This window comes from Aptenodytes patagonicus, chromosome 1 (assembly GCF_965638725.1).
Source record: "Aptenodytes patagonicus chromosome 1, bAptPat1.pri.cur, whole genome shotgun sequence".
NCBI lineage: Eukaryota > Metazoa > Chordata > Aves > Sphenisciformes > Spheniscidae > Aptenodytes > Aptenodytes patagonicus.
In genome coordinates this window covers 69,915,855-69,928,367 of record NC_134949.1, presented here as the reverse complement: position 1 = coordinate 69,928,367, position 12,513 = coordinate 69,915,855, and the positions used below count along the sequence as shown (strand labels likewise).

Here is a 12,513-nt window from a genome sequence, read left to right as displayed (position 1 = left end):
TTTTGAAGTCTCAAAACACCACTGATACGTGCTGTAAGAATAAACTTCCTGCCCTCTGATATTTGTAGAATTGACTCCACATAGGGTTTTCCCCATCCATATTTCTCATAAATAATGCATTCTTTGGCCCTCCAGCATGCATGCCAAAATCCTTAGCAACATTCAGTCAAACCTAGCTCTGTATTCTATGCACTAATGTTCTCCATGAGAAACCACCTTAAAGCACAACAGACAAAATCTCAAAAATGCATACCCCAAAATAAAAGTAAAAAGGTGTTCTGGTGAAATAAGACCAAAATCAAGGCAAAGCAAGATAACAGCAAAGTTCCCAACAAGAATGCTGAGCACTAGAAAAATAGATAGAAAACTGCTGACCCATACGTACCATAAAATTTGAACGAAAACTTATTTCAGTACAAACTTTGCATTAAGACAGCAGGATGTATGTTCTAGTCAGATACATATCTATTGACAGAAATACTCTAAGTTGTGTAACTCACATTGCAAATTAAAAGCACTTAAGAAAATGTCTAAGCATAATTTTTTATAGGAAGTAACAGAAGTTGCATTATCAGTGTTAAAAACTTTTTGCAATGTTTTGTTCAATTATTCGTATTTTAAGATGTGATCCTTTTTAAAGCGCTTCAAGTTTGACCACATGCTAAGATACTTTCCGGGAGATTCTGCCAAGCACCTGTAGAGCTCCACGCTCAAATTTTCTGAAGTTTGATAACTGACTTTTTTTTAATTTTATTTTAAAACACTTAAGTAGTTGTTTTTAGGAACTGCCAGTAGCAAGTACCTCTAGTTATTTTTTGACTGACTTCCTGGCATGCATAACAGCTTTTATCACTGCATACGAATTAGGACACAAGTTTCCATCCCTTATGATCTTTCTTGACACCCTTTACCTTAAAGCAGATAAAAGCCTTCAAGCCACGTTCATCTTTATCTTTCACTCTCTGCTTTTATTTCTTATTTTTGCTATAATGGCCAAATTTACAAGAGATACTCTCTTTATTCCAGTCACCACTATGCCATGCATTTGCTTTTAAATCCAAAATTAAAATTAAACTATAAATCTTTTGGTCATAATGTAAATCCAAAAAATGAATTAAGCTTCAACATAGTCCCTCATGAACTTCCCAGGAATTTGGGATTCCTCCATTTCTGATTTAAGCACTAAGCTTCATTACATTTAACAAATAACAAACAACTCTCTTCAAAGAAAACTGTATAGAAATGTGTTTCAGAGCTCAGCAGGGAGTGTACTGCTGTGTACAGGACTACCACATCCCAAACACCTGCTAACAAACATTTCACACTCACAGGATTTGTGCACTTGAGCCAAAGCCAGTGAGGATCTGACAGACAAAAGACGTTAGAGTTATATCACTCAAGCCATTCACTGATTTAAGAATTCAATTCTGACACTGCCTGCACCAAACGTAACTGATGTCTGCAAATTTCAGGTTTTTCACTTAAAATTTTCATTTAGGTGAAAGTGATGTAAAAATTTCATATAATCCACTCCTACCTGTTGCTCCTGAATACAGTCATACAAAAGTTCCATTCAAACCACAATTAAACCTTATCACTTTCAATTTTCGCTCTATAAATGCATTTTACTTCTCTCTAAAGACACCAATTCAAATTTAAATTACACCTGAAAACACTCTGTGCATCTATACAATTTATAAATCAGCAGTAATAGGCGATTTAAGTATCATACAGGAATTTCAGCACACAGATGAAGCTTTCCTCCCTACACATAGGCCTACTTGTTTACAACTCGAGAAAGTAATGAATACTATGGATTTCCTCTGTTTTCTTAATGGTGTTTGGATTTCCTCTGTTTTCTTAATGGTGTTTGGGCTTATGTGACTTGACTTAACTTGCTAACTTTGCTGTCAATATGTTAAATTCATCCCAAGGAAATCAGACTCCTTGATACTTAACTAAATCCAAATTTCTAATATTTACATATAGGGTCTGCATGGAAAAATGTTCTTTTGTGAACTATATGAAAGCTACAAGATAGAAAACACAGCAAAGTTTGGCATTGCATATCAGTCTTAACTTTCAGCTTCCTGATATTTGTCAATCTGTATCAGATTTAAACACAAGTTCAACATAAATACACTATGCAGTGAATTTAAGTGCAATAATTCATTTTTCCACTACCTTCAAACATCAGTTTTAATTCCTGAATTAAATCCTGAATCCACCTGGATTCTATTGCTTCTCACAGTCCATTGTAGTGTTTCTGTATCTAAAACTTATGAACTCTACTACTAACAGCTATATCATACAAGTTTCAATTTCAGAATTACTTTTGTCAATAATGTATTAAGCAGAATATAGCTAGTACTTAACAGAGTTGGACTGACTTGCAAGCAAAGGGACACAGGTACTCTTTTTGTATATTTGAAAGATTATTTCATCTGACAAAAAGTGTTAGAGGAACATCTGATGTATCAAAAATACACATTAAATTTTAAAAACTGAGGAAGCTTAAGAAGTCTTACATCTAGCCAGCCATACTGAAGAATGGAAGTCTTTTTTTCTCCTTTGGAATAAAGAATCTGAAATCTGATCAGTAACATGAATTCGTTCCTACAATGCCTTTAGGAAGAAATGTTGAGTTAATTACTCAATTAGAGTATATTTACTTTGTAATTATAATGTCATGTTCAGTCATATTTAATTGTTTTTTCCAAAATACCCAGAGGCAACCATCCACATCATGGGCTGAAAACCTGAAAAATTTAAGATAAATAACGATACCATTTAGAGAAGCAATTTTAAACATATGATAAAGAATCCTTTAAGGTTAGATGGCTCTCAGACAATATTTTCCTTGAAACAATTAACTCTTAAGATTCATGTACAAGATGCAAAGAGAGTTCCCATGGGATTAGCCAGATTTTTTGGCCTCATTTCTGGGTCTGGTTTGAAAACCATTAAGTCTCCAGTCAACCTTACTTTATTTTAATCTTCTCTCTTTCATAAAAGAAGCAAATTTTCCCTCCCTCTTATCTGTACTAAGATTGTTGGTGCCCAGCTCAGGAGACTGATGAATCTCATGGATTTCTTTAATTTCCTTACAGATGCCAGGTTAAATAACCTTCCCTCCACGCACATACACACAAGGCTTTAACTGGTACTTTGATAACTCCTCCCAGCTGTTGAAGGAGATTCAACTTGCTGGTCTCTTTTCATGGATTCTGAATGTTTTGCCTGCTGAGACAGCCACTGAGATTTAGACTTTAATATCTGGGACTGAAAAAACCACATACACAGAGAAAAAAGGAAAATTGCAGAAGTGCTTTACAAATACATAGCCTTAACATTCCTATATAGGCTTCTAACATCCCATAGAACATCCATTAACAGTTATCTCAATTTTCTTTAGTCGGTAGGGAAAAAGGAATCTAAATCAAAGTTAGGACCCCAATCCTGTTTGGATTCAAGCCCTATAGTCATCACTTCCATGGTGATTTTATGTGTGGAGATATATATATATCCCAACAGTAAGTGACTAGATTCAGCTAAATGTTTGTAAATTATAGCAGGATTCATTTATTGACCTGATATGTTAACACGTATTGGAATGTTAAAGTGAACTACTCATAAATTTCTACTGCCTCATCGTTATACGTGCCGGCCTCTGTCTCTAGCCACAATTCTGCATGAAAGCTATTCTAGCACAGTGCCGGAAAGCAACCCACTTACAAACTTAGTGTGTCTATCAGAGCAATTGAGACTCCAGGGTTGTCTCACCTCACCTATAAACTATGATAAGATTTCCAAAAAAACAAGCAAACTACTCTGAAATGGGTATGAGGCACTGAGGCGAAAGTCCCTCCACCTCAAAGTTTCAACAAATGGCCACTATGTCTGATGAAACACAGATACGTGGTTGCAGTTTAGCTATTGGCTGACATATGTAAATTACCTCTCCATCTTAAAATACACAGATTTAAATATACAGAGTAGATACTAGGAAAAACACGTTGGGTTTTTTGTTTGTTTGTTCTTTACCATGAGGGTAGTTAAATATTGCAACAGGCTGCCCAGTGAGCTCTGTCCGCAGAGACATTCAAGGTTTGACTGCATGCGGCCCTGAGGAACCTCATCTAATTAGACCTGTTTTGAGCAGGGTGTTGAACTACCTGGCCTCTGCAGGTCCCTTCCGTCCTACATTATGATTTTATTTAATCCTCAACTCCTTAGAAATGCAATTCTCTGCAGTGAAACATGTACCAGTGAGAGCAGTGTCTCAAAACTATCCTTTCTCAGAAAGATGCCTGGGAAGGTGACATGCAGAGCAGACCAGCTTCGAAGCTGTTATCAGTGGGTTCCCCTCAATCTAAGCTTCTCTTCAGGATGAACCGTGCTAATAATCTCTCAGCTGCAGATCACAATAATTCACCTTGATAGCTGGACAACTGCCAATGTGACAAAATAAAGAAAAAGGTGATTCCATCAAATCTGCTGCCACCTTCTACGATACATATATTAATCTTTTCTGCTTTCCCCATCCCCACCCCCTATGAACTGTCAACATCATGACAATCCAAACCATACAATCTATTAATGTTATATTTAGGTTTCTGTGAGAAATTCAGCAAGGCCTTCCATTCTTGAAACCTCTATACACAGTACAAAGACACTTGTGATTCTTCCAGTTGAAAGAGAGCTACCCTGAATCCCTCTCAAGTTCTTAATGAAGTTTATATTACTCTCATCATCATGCCCCAACCATGGAAACTGACGAAAACCATTTCAAAGACTGTTTCAGACAAAGATTTGTACATACATTATCGACTACACCCAGATTTATTCCACTACAACCTTGCAATAACAACAGGAGCCCTTGCGATCATACAACTTCGTCACTGTATTTCAGAGCTCCCAGCAGGACCAGTCTACCAGCTAAAACTACACCTGCTTTCTGGCAGAAGCACTGTAAGCCCATCACCGTGCCCCCTGTTCTCTGCACAGAAGACTGACTGTGACGTTCTTTCCCAGAAGAAAAAAAAAGGGAAAGATGAGGGAAAAAAAATCCTCAAGTAGCTTAAATGCACAATAATTCTTTTACTCCAGTAAAGTAAAAATTATCTAAAAATGGTAAATATTCTTTTTTTTTTTTTTAAACTTCCATTGGTAAAAGTTACAAGAGGAAAAAAAAACCAAACAAACGAGAAATGCCAATTTTATGTTAGGTTATAGATAAACTATAGGAAAACTATTCAGTGATAACCAATATGTCTGAATGCTTAATATTGTCGTCTTTTCTTAAAATTAATAATGCTGAAATCCAGTAATAAATGTTTTAATTAATAAACTTTCTCTCAAATTCATCTCATCGCCATTATCTAAATAAAAAACACAGCGTTTCAGATAAATGATTGACTCAAAAAATACATTGGGTTTGTCTACACTCTTAAAAAAAAAAAAGAGATAGGCAATTGAACCATTTAATAACATTATGTTTTGTAAAGCATATATCTGCCATTGGTAAAAGCTTTCTTCACTGTTGATCTGATTTGTTGTTTTCAATAATTTAAGAGAGACTTTTACTGCACATAGTCACATCTGTTATGTTGGTTGATAGACAATAAATTTAGAGAACACATTTGCTCAGAAGAGATCTTGTATTTGCTGTTCCTGAACTTCAGTGAGTCTGCTCCTTGAACTAATTCCCAGAAAGGGTTAAACAAGACAGTTCCTAACAAGTCCAATGGCCATGATGACAATTCGCACACACGCACACACACAGCTGCAAGAAGTAAATTTAAGAGTGATCGCCATTCAGGTGAATCCTATTTTAAGTATGGATGCAGACCCATTTTCCACAAAATTGAAAGAAAATAAGCCAAACCTAAGCATACATGGTAATATTGCAGTTATATGACATGTTCTCTAAACTAAAGTGTTTTGAGGAAACAAAACGAAAATATGAGGACAAATAATTCAAAGTAAATATCTCAGTAGGATAAATTAATTCCACACGGCAAGGGTGTGTCACATCTGCTGCAGTGAATTACACAGATGTAACCCCCAAAACATATTCGATTGCAGGGCAGAGGTGCAACCAAAAGTGGGTTCGTAAGGGCGTCCTGGTTGCAGAGAGCACACCAGCTAGGTCTTCAAAAGTAAGTGTTTGTGATGGCAGAAACTCACGAACTTCATGAAGAACCAGTCAGCAGGAACACTGACGGTGACCTAACCCAAATTGGTCTTTATGACTGAAGACGATTTCAAAGAAAATCTTTCAAAAGTATATACTTTAAATTCCATGCCTTTAGCGGGATACTTAAATACTCCTTTTAAGGATAGGAAATGGTTGAAAGCACTTAAATACTTTTCTGAAGACTCTACTGGCAACTTTCACAAGTAAATGCAGTGCCCTGTATTATGCAAAATGTTTACGTACTGTTATTTAATATTATTTTAAATATTTTTATATTAGACTGCTATTTCGTATTCTGTTGAATTAAAAGCGTAACACACACTGAATGTTCCAAGTACTTTGAGACAGAAGATCATACTTTATAAATACAAGCATTTATTGTTGAATCAGTGGGGGTTGAAATATTAGTTCTGCATTTTAAAACAGCGATGCACATTCCACCCCCCACCCCAAATCCTGAAGATAAGCTGTTTCAAACCTCGTAGCAGTACTCTTTATGCCCCACAGCTAATGCCTATTCTGAGAAACCTTTACAGCAAAACGAGAGCACAAAAACAAATACTTGAAAATGAAGACTCAGTTTGCCAGTCTGATCACTTTGTCACCATGGAAAGAGCACGGTTTCTCCTACACATAAAAGCATTGCCCCAAAAACTACAGGAAATACAATCGGCATTCTGAAAATAGAGCAGAAAATTGAAGCAAACATCCAATAAATTCTAGTCCGTATCTCCAATGGTTTTATCTTGTAGCACAGCATGAGGCAGATTTCAACCCTTCAACTGAAATCTGCTGTGAAGCGTACACAATCACCTGCGTATTTATACCCGCAAAGTTAAGGGGAATATTTGTGGGTTTGACCCTCAGTTCAGGTCAGACAATGCATTAGGGACTATGCCTGTGACTTGACCCTCCCACTATCAATAGGCTTCCGAGAAATAAAGGGACTACTAATTAGTTCCTAATTTAACAGATACAAAAGATACAAGGACTATGAAAAGAGTGTCTTACAGGAAAAGATTTCAAGAACAGAATACGTGCAGGTTAGGAAAGGAGGTTGCAAGAAGACCTAATTATGGTTGACAAATACCTGAGGGGGTTCTTTTTACAAGCAGCAGGTAGAAATCTGTTCAAAATACGCAATAAGGACAAAGCCCAAAGGCATTACCTGAAATTGAAGGAAGGGTAGTTCGGACATGGTATCAGAAATGGCTTTTCACTCAGAGGATCATTACTATACAGAACAAGTGACCTACCAGGGGCTCTTCAATCGTCATAAATTTTATTCCGGGATAGATACGTATCTATCAGTGCTACATCTGGCCTTTCCTCCTGAAAAGCAGGGGATGGATGAAGCAGACCTAGAAGTGTCTTCTGCCAAACCCCTCTGGAGCGCCGCCACGACTCCGGGCTCCGCAGCCCTGTAGTGCCACCTTCTGGGAGAGGCACTGCCCGGGACCCCCACCCGCTCTCCCTCCCGCCACCACCTCCCCACCTAATCCCTGGAACTGAAAAAGACGGCAAAACCACTAGTTTTGTTTCATTTCCTGGCCGATCACCAAATCTGACCAGGGAAGATCCCGCCGAGCGCCAGAATCGCAAGCAGCGACATTTAACCAGACGGTTAAACCACGCTTGAGATTCAAACTTGCAACACCAGAGGCCAGGTTGACTCATTCTGGTCCCTCCCTTGAGACGGCTGTAAAACGTGGGTTTGCAAACTGATTTTCCATTTTATATTATGAGAGCAAATTTTCAAAGTATTATGAAGGAACCCATTAAAGATGCCCATCTAGGATTCCACCCAGTCCCACATGTGCATTAAATGTGATGTAGTTAGTTTTGAAAGCTTTTTCTGGTGCTTGTCGGGTGGGTTTTTAAAATTTTCGAGGTAAACACATGCTCTATGGTAATAATGAATAATTAATGGTTATAAAAACACATTCCATTGTGTAGCAAAAATAAACATTGAAAAGTGTCTCAGTATCAACAAATAATACTATCAGCTCCCCTTTCTTTGTGCAATAGGAGACTGCAACGAAAACACAGTAGACTTATATTTTAGCATCCAAAAAAATGACAAAATTCTTACTCTAGGGTGAAAGATTTTCAGTGTACAAAGTCACATTCAAAAGCGTAAAACAAGTATATTGCAAACCTACCCAAATTAGTAGTTAAGTCAACAAAGCACTTTCAAATATAATTCCTCTTCCCCACAGCCCTCATAATCTAACTAATGGCCTCTAGCATGCTTTATTTATTTATTTTAAGTAAGCCACGATTACGCCGGCTCCCCTGCTGCCCAGGCTCCCCAGCGCAAGGCTGTTCAGGTAGGCTGATAAGGGGCTAACCGAGAACAGACATGTGCAGAAAGCAACTGCCGGCAGAGGCCTAGTCACGTCAGTCACATTTCAAGAACAGACATAAAAATTTGTCTTGCATCGGTAGTACCTGGAACATTCACCTTGCTGCCAGCAACTGAGAAGGATGCAAGAATAAGGACTTATCTAAATCAATCTTCCCTCCTATAAGCGAGGAGCAGACCAGGATCACGGACCTAGCTTTGCCTTCTACTCATCTTTTTTCTCTCTACCTTGCAGCTGGGAATCTGTGGTTGCTTTAATTACACCATTCCACATTGTGATTGGTTTGCTCCCATCTCCTTGCCACCAGGTTTTCTTGACTACTGATCAATTTAACCTTTCAGGCACTGTTTGCACAAAATAAAAATAGATTGTAAATAAATGGCAGCCCGAGCACTATCAGGGAACAGAACTTTCTTCCACCTGGCTGATTTTCTGTTTGCTTTAGAAGTTGCTCTTTCACCTGGGAGTAATGACAATCTGCATCAAGAGACAGATGCGAAACTGTTCCTCCAATTATATAATCACTGCAGCTGATAAGGAGGGAGCTGGATTTAGGTTGCCATAGCGTTGGCATATTGCTATGGAGGCTGAGCTCTTCGTCCACTCTATCAGCTCTGGTCCAGGAAGAGCAGCCAAATTACGCCTGCTGAATGCATGTGCTGCGGATTTGCTCCCACTTGGAAGGAGCACTCTGGATCGGGGGCTGCTTCCTTTCCCCTCCCACCTCATTTTGATAGAGTGGCTAGGGGTGGGGGTGCTGGGTTTTTTTTTTTTCCTTTTTAATCTGTATTTGATCAGAAGGAGGGTGGTGTTAGCTCTGAAACCCACTGCCCCTCCACCATCAAGGGCTGCCACAGCGCTAACGCACCTCCCCAGCTGCACCCTCAGCCACCCCTGCAAGGGGCTCAGGGGTAGGGGGCACCTGGGGAGCTCACCGAGGGCGGGGGCCCTCCCCCCGCCCCCATCCCCACCCCCCGGGCACCCTTGCACCCAGACCAGGTGTTCAGTCGCAGCGGGCGGGGGCACGTTTGCGGGCGGGCGAGTTGGCCCCGGCCGCGGGGCACCGGAGGGAGAGGCTGCCCTCCAGGGCGAGGCCGGGGGCGAGGGGGGGAGATGAGGAAGAAGCGGGCCGCGGCCGGGGGTTTCTGCTGGGAAGAGAGAGGCAGCCCGGCAGCCCGCTCCCGCCGGAGCACTGCTCCTCTCTCGCCGAGGGGAGGAAATGGCTCTGTCTGCTCTGCAATACCGACGTGTGTGTGCAGCCAGGGCTGGTGGGGAAGGGAGGGGAGGGGAAGGGAGGGAAGGGAGGGGGTGACAACATGCAGGTAACAGGATGAAAATAACTTCAGGAACGGCAGGTCGGGGTTGGGCGGGGGAGGGGGGGGGAGGCTTCTGGAGTTTGGACAAACAAAGTTTTACTACAGGGAATAGCTGGGGACGTTTGCTAATGCCGAGGAGCAGCAGCACGGGGTGGTATCCATGATGCGGGCGATCCCGAGAGGAGCTCGGCGAGAAATCACTGCCCCAAGTAAACCCCAACTTTAATTCGAATACAGGCACTCCCCGGTGTCCCTCATTCTCTCAGTATGTGCGTGTGTATGGTGTGTATGCGTGTAAATAGATAATTCCCCCTTCCCCTCCCATTTCGTGTGAGAGATTAGGAATAGCGTAAGAGAAGGGAAGGGCTCCTCTCCCGGTGTCTTAGGAAGCCGTACCCAGATGGGGGTTAGGAGGACCGGGACGACATTAATTGGGAAAGATCCCCTAATCCCGGCCGCACTGCCAGTTAATCTTCCTCTGACACGGACGAGCGGGCTGCTCCGCGGCTTCACTTAGCCCCCGGCCCCAGCGCGCAGCCCCTTCGCCGGGCGCCCCTCCTCGCCCCTCCGCTTCAGAAGGCGACGACGGCGACTTAAAGCAACTTTTCTTTGCCCGGGGTTTCCTGTGAAACGCCCGTTCCCCGAGGGGCGGCCGGGGTCTCCCTGCAGCAGACCCGGCTGAGGGGAGCTGTGTGCTCCGAATGGAAACCGGTGTCAAAGGCTGTCCTCTGCCCCGGCCCCTCCGCCTGCCGCGGGCTGTGGCAGCGGCGGAACTGAACCGAGGGATCACGGACAAAGGCTAGGGGAGAGAATGGTTGCTAGATCCTCGGAGGTAAATCTCAGGCTTACCTTGATGGTTTTCTTCTGGAATGTACATCCTCTTGTTTTCATTGACCATTTAAAACGAGTCCAGGTTAATCCCTCCGAAAATCGGCTTGGTAAAATTCAAGGAAGAATGGAGCTGCAGAATTTCCCCTTTTATTATTACCTGATTCCCATTATTGCATCAAACACCAAAAACTGATCCTTTCCACTACTGCCTCCTTTAGTGAAATTGCAATGCATCCTCAGTACATCCGGGCCCCTTCCAAGAATTTAGCACAGCACCTCTGGCTGTTAAACCATAAAAAAGAACAGGAAGGGGGGAAACGAGAGAGAAGCGGGGGGGGGGGGAAGGAAAAAGCAAAAGCATCCAGGACAAACCTCTGAGGGTTAAATGTCTTTTTAAAATCCACCAACTACAAGAGTAAGAAAAGGAGGAGGAAAAAAAAGAGAGAGATGTTCAAACGCTGCTGCTCCTCCTCTTCAAAGCCATTCTGAGCGCGTTGTGTTGGCAGGGAGCTGTTTCTGCAGAGGAAGAGAGCACAGTCCCAGCCCCTTACTCCCTCCCCTCCCTCAGCGCGCTCGCTCCCCGCTCGCTCCCTCTCGCCGGCAGACAGACACACTGAACGCTTCCAGATGTTCCAGCTGCGGCGGCTGCAGGCAGCCCCCCGCGCGCGGCGTTCGGAGCCGCCGGACTTGATCTGAAAGTTTAACGCGCCGCCTGCCTTCACTGCGCCTGCTGAAGCCTTGCTACAGACATGACGTCAAGGAGGCGAGCTGGAGCCGGCTGCCTGGAGAAGTGGGGGGACAGGCGAGGGGAGCGGCGGCGGGGCCGGGCCGGGCCGGGCCGGGCCGGGGGGGGGGGTGAGGGGGGGGCGGCGGCGGCGGGGCGGCGGCGCGGCACGGCGCCGCGCTCGCCGGCCGCCCGCGCCCAGCACCCCGCGGCAGCCGGCGCCGCCGTCCTCCGGCCCCGCTTCGATCCGGTTTCTCAGTATTGTGGGCTCTGCCCTGCGGTTCCACTACGGAATGCGACTGTGAGCTGGATTTCACGGAGGACAGTATCATCTGCTGAAGCGTTACAGGCGGCATCGTGTGCAAGCGTTTAGCGAAACGGCAGAACGCGCTGCGGTTGCGTTTGATCCGTTACGAGCAGGCAAATACAGGCACGGTAGGCAGGCAGCGGAAGAGAAGGAGATACCCAGGGATAAGATGCGCAGACGAGAGGATGCACAGATGTTTAAACAGATTAATCAAGCTAGGATTTGCAAAATCCTTGGTGGAAACGCCAAAGTGCTCCGCTGGTATCCCACCACTTGCCTTAATTACGCCTGTCATTTGGCCCTCTATAATTGAAGCCTCCGCAGAGAGCAGAAATTACTTCTTTAAAACGAAATGTGAACTGAATACAGTGCATGTTAAACGTGTCTGGACTCTTCGAGCTGCCATGTTATAGAAGAGATGCTGAGTTCAAAAACGCCCCTCGGGAGCCACTGCAGAAACCGCCACAACCCGAGAAACTAAACAGCTCCGACTTACATGGGGGTGGATGTCCAGAATACCCCGTCCCACGTGCAAACCTGTGGCTGTAAATTCTCATGATAACAGAGTATCCGTTTAACATCACATGCACCCAATACTATTTGTGGAACTTAAAACACAGTGGTTCTTTTCCTTCCAAGTGGTTTTCCATTTCAACTAGGAAAAGAGGATTTTAAAGTTGGCAATACCCCTATAAAGGAATTACTTTCCAACAAACTTAGTGCCTTCCGTACAAATGGATTTCAGTGGGATGTATGGAATAGCTGTCTCT

General features: G+C 43.1%; 1 protein-coding gene across 1 annotated transcript in view; it reads right to left on the bottom strand.

The window, feature by feature from the left end:
* Nucleotides 1-11,012, bottom strand: part of CACNA1C (calcium voltage-gated channel subunit alpha1 C) — a 457,514-nt gene extending 446,502 nt beyond the window's left edge. Inside the window, exon 1 of the mRNA XM_076341467.1 lies at nucleotides 10,731-11,012. Coding sequence (XP_076197582.1) covers nucleotides 10,731-10,779 — 49 coding nt within the window. The 5' untranslated portion in view covers nucleotides 10,780-11,012. The remainder of the gene's footprint in view (nucleotides 1-10,730) is intronic.
* Between the last annotated feature and the right edge of the window lie 1,501 nt (nucleotides 11,013-12,513).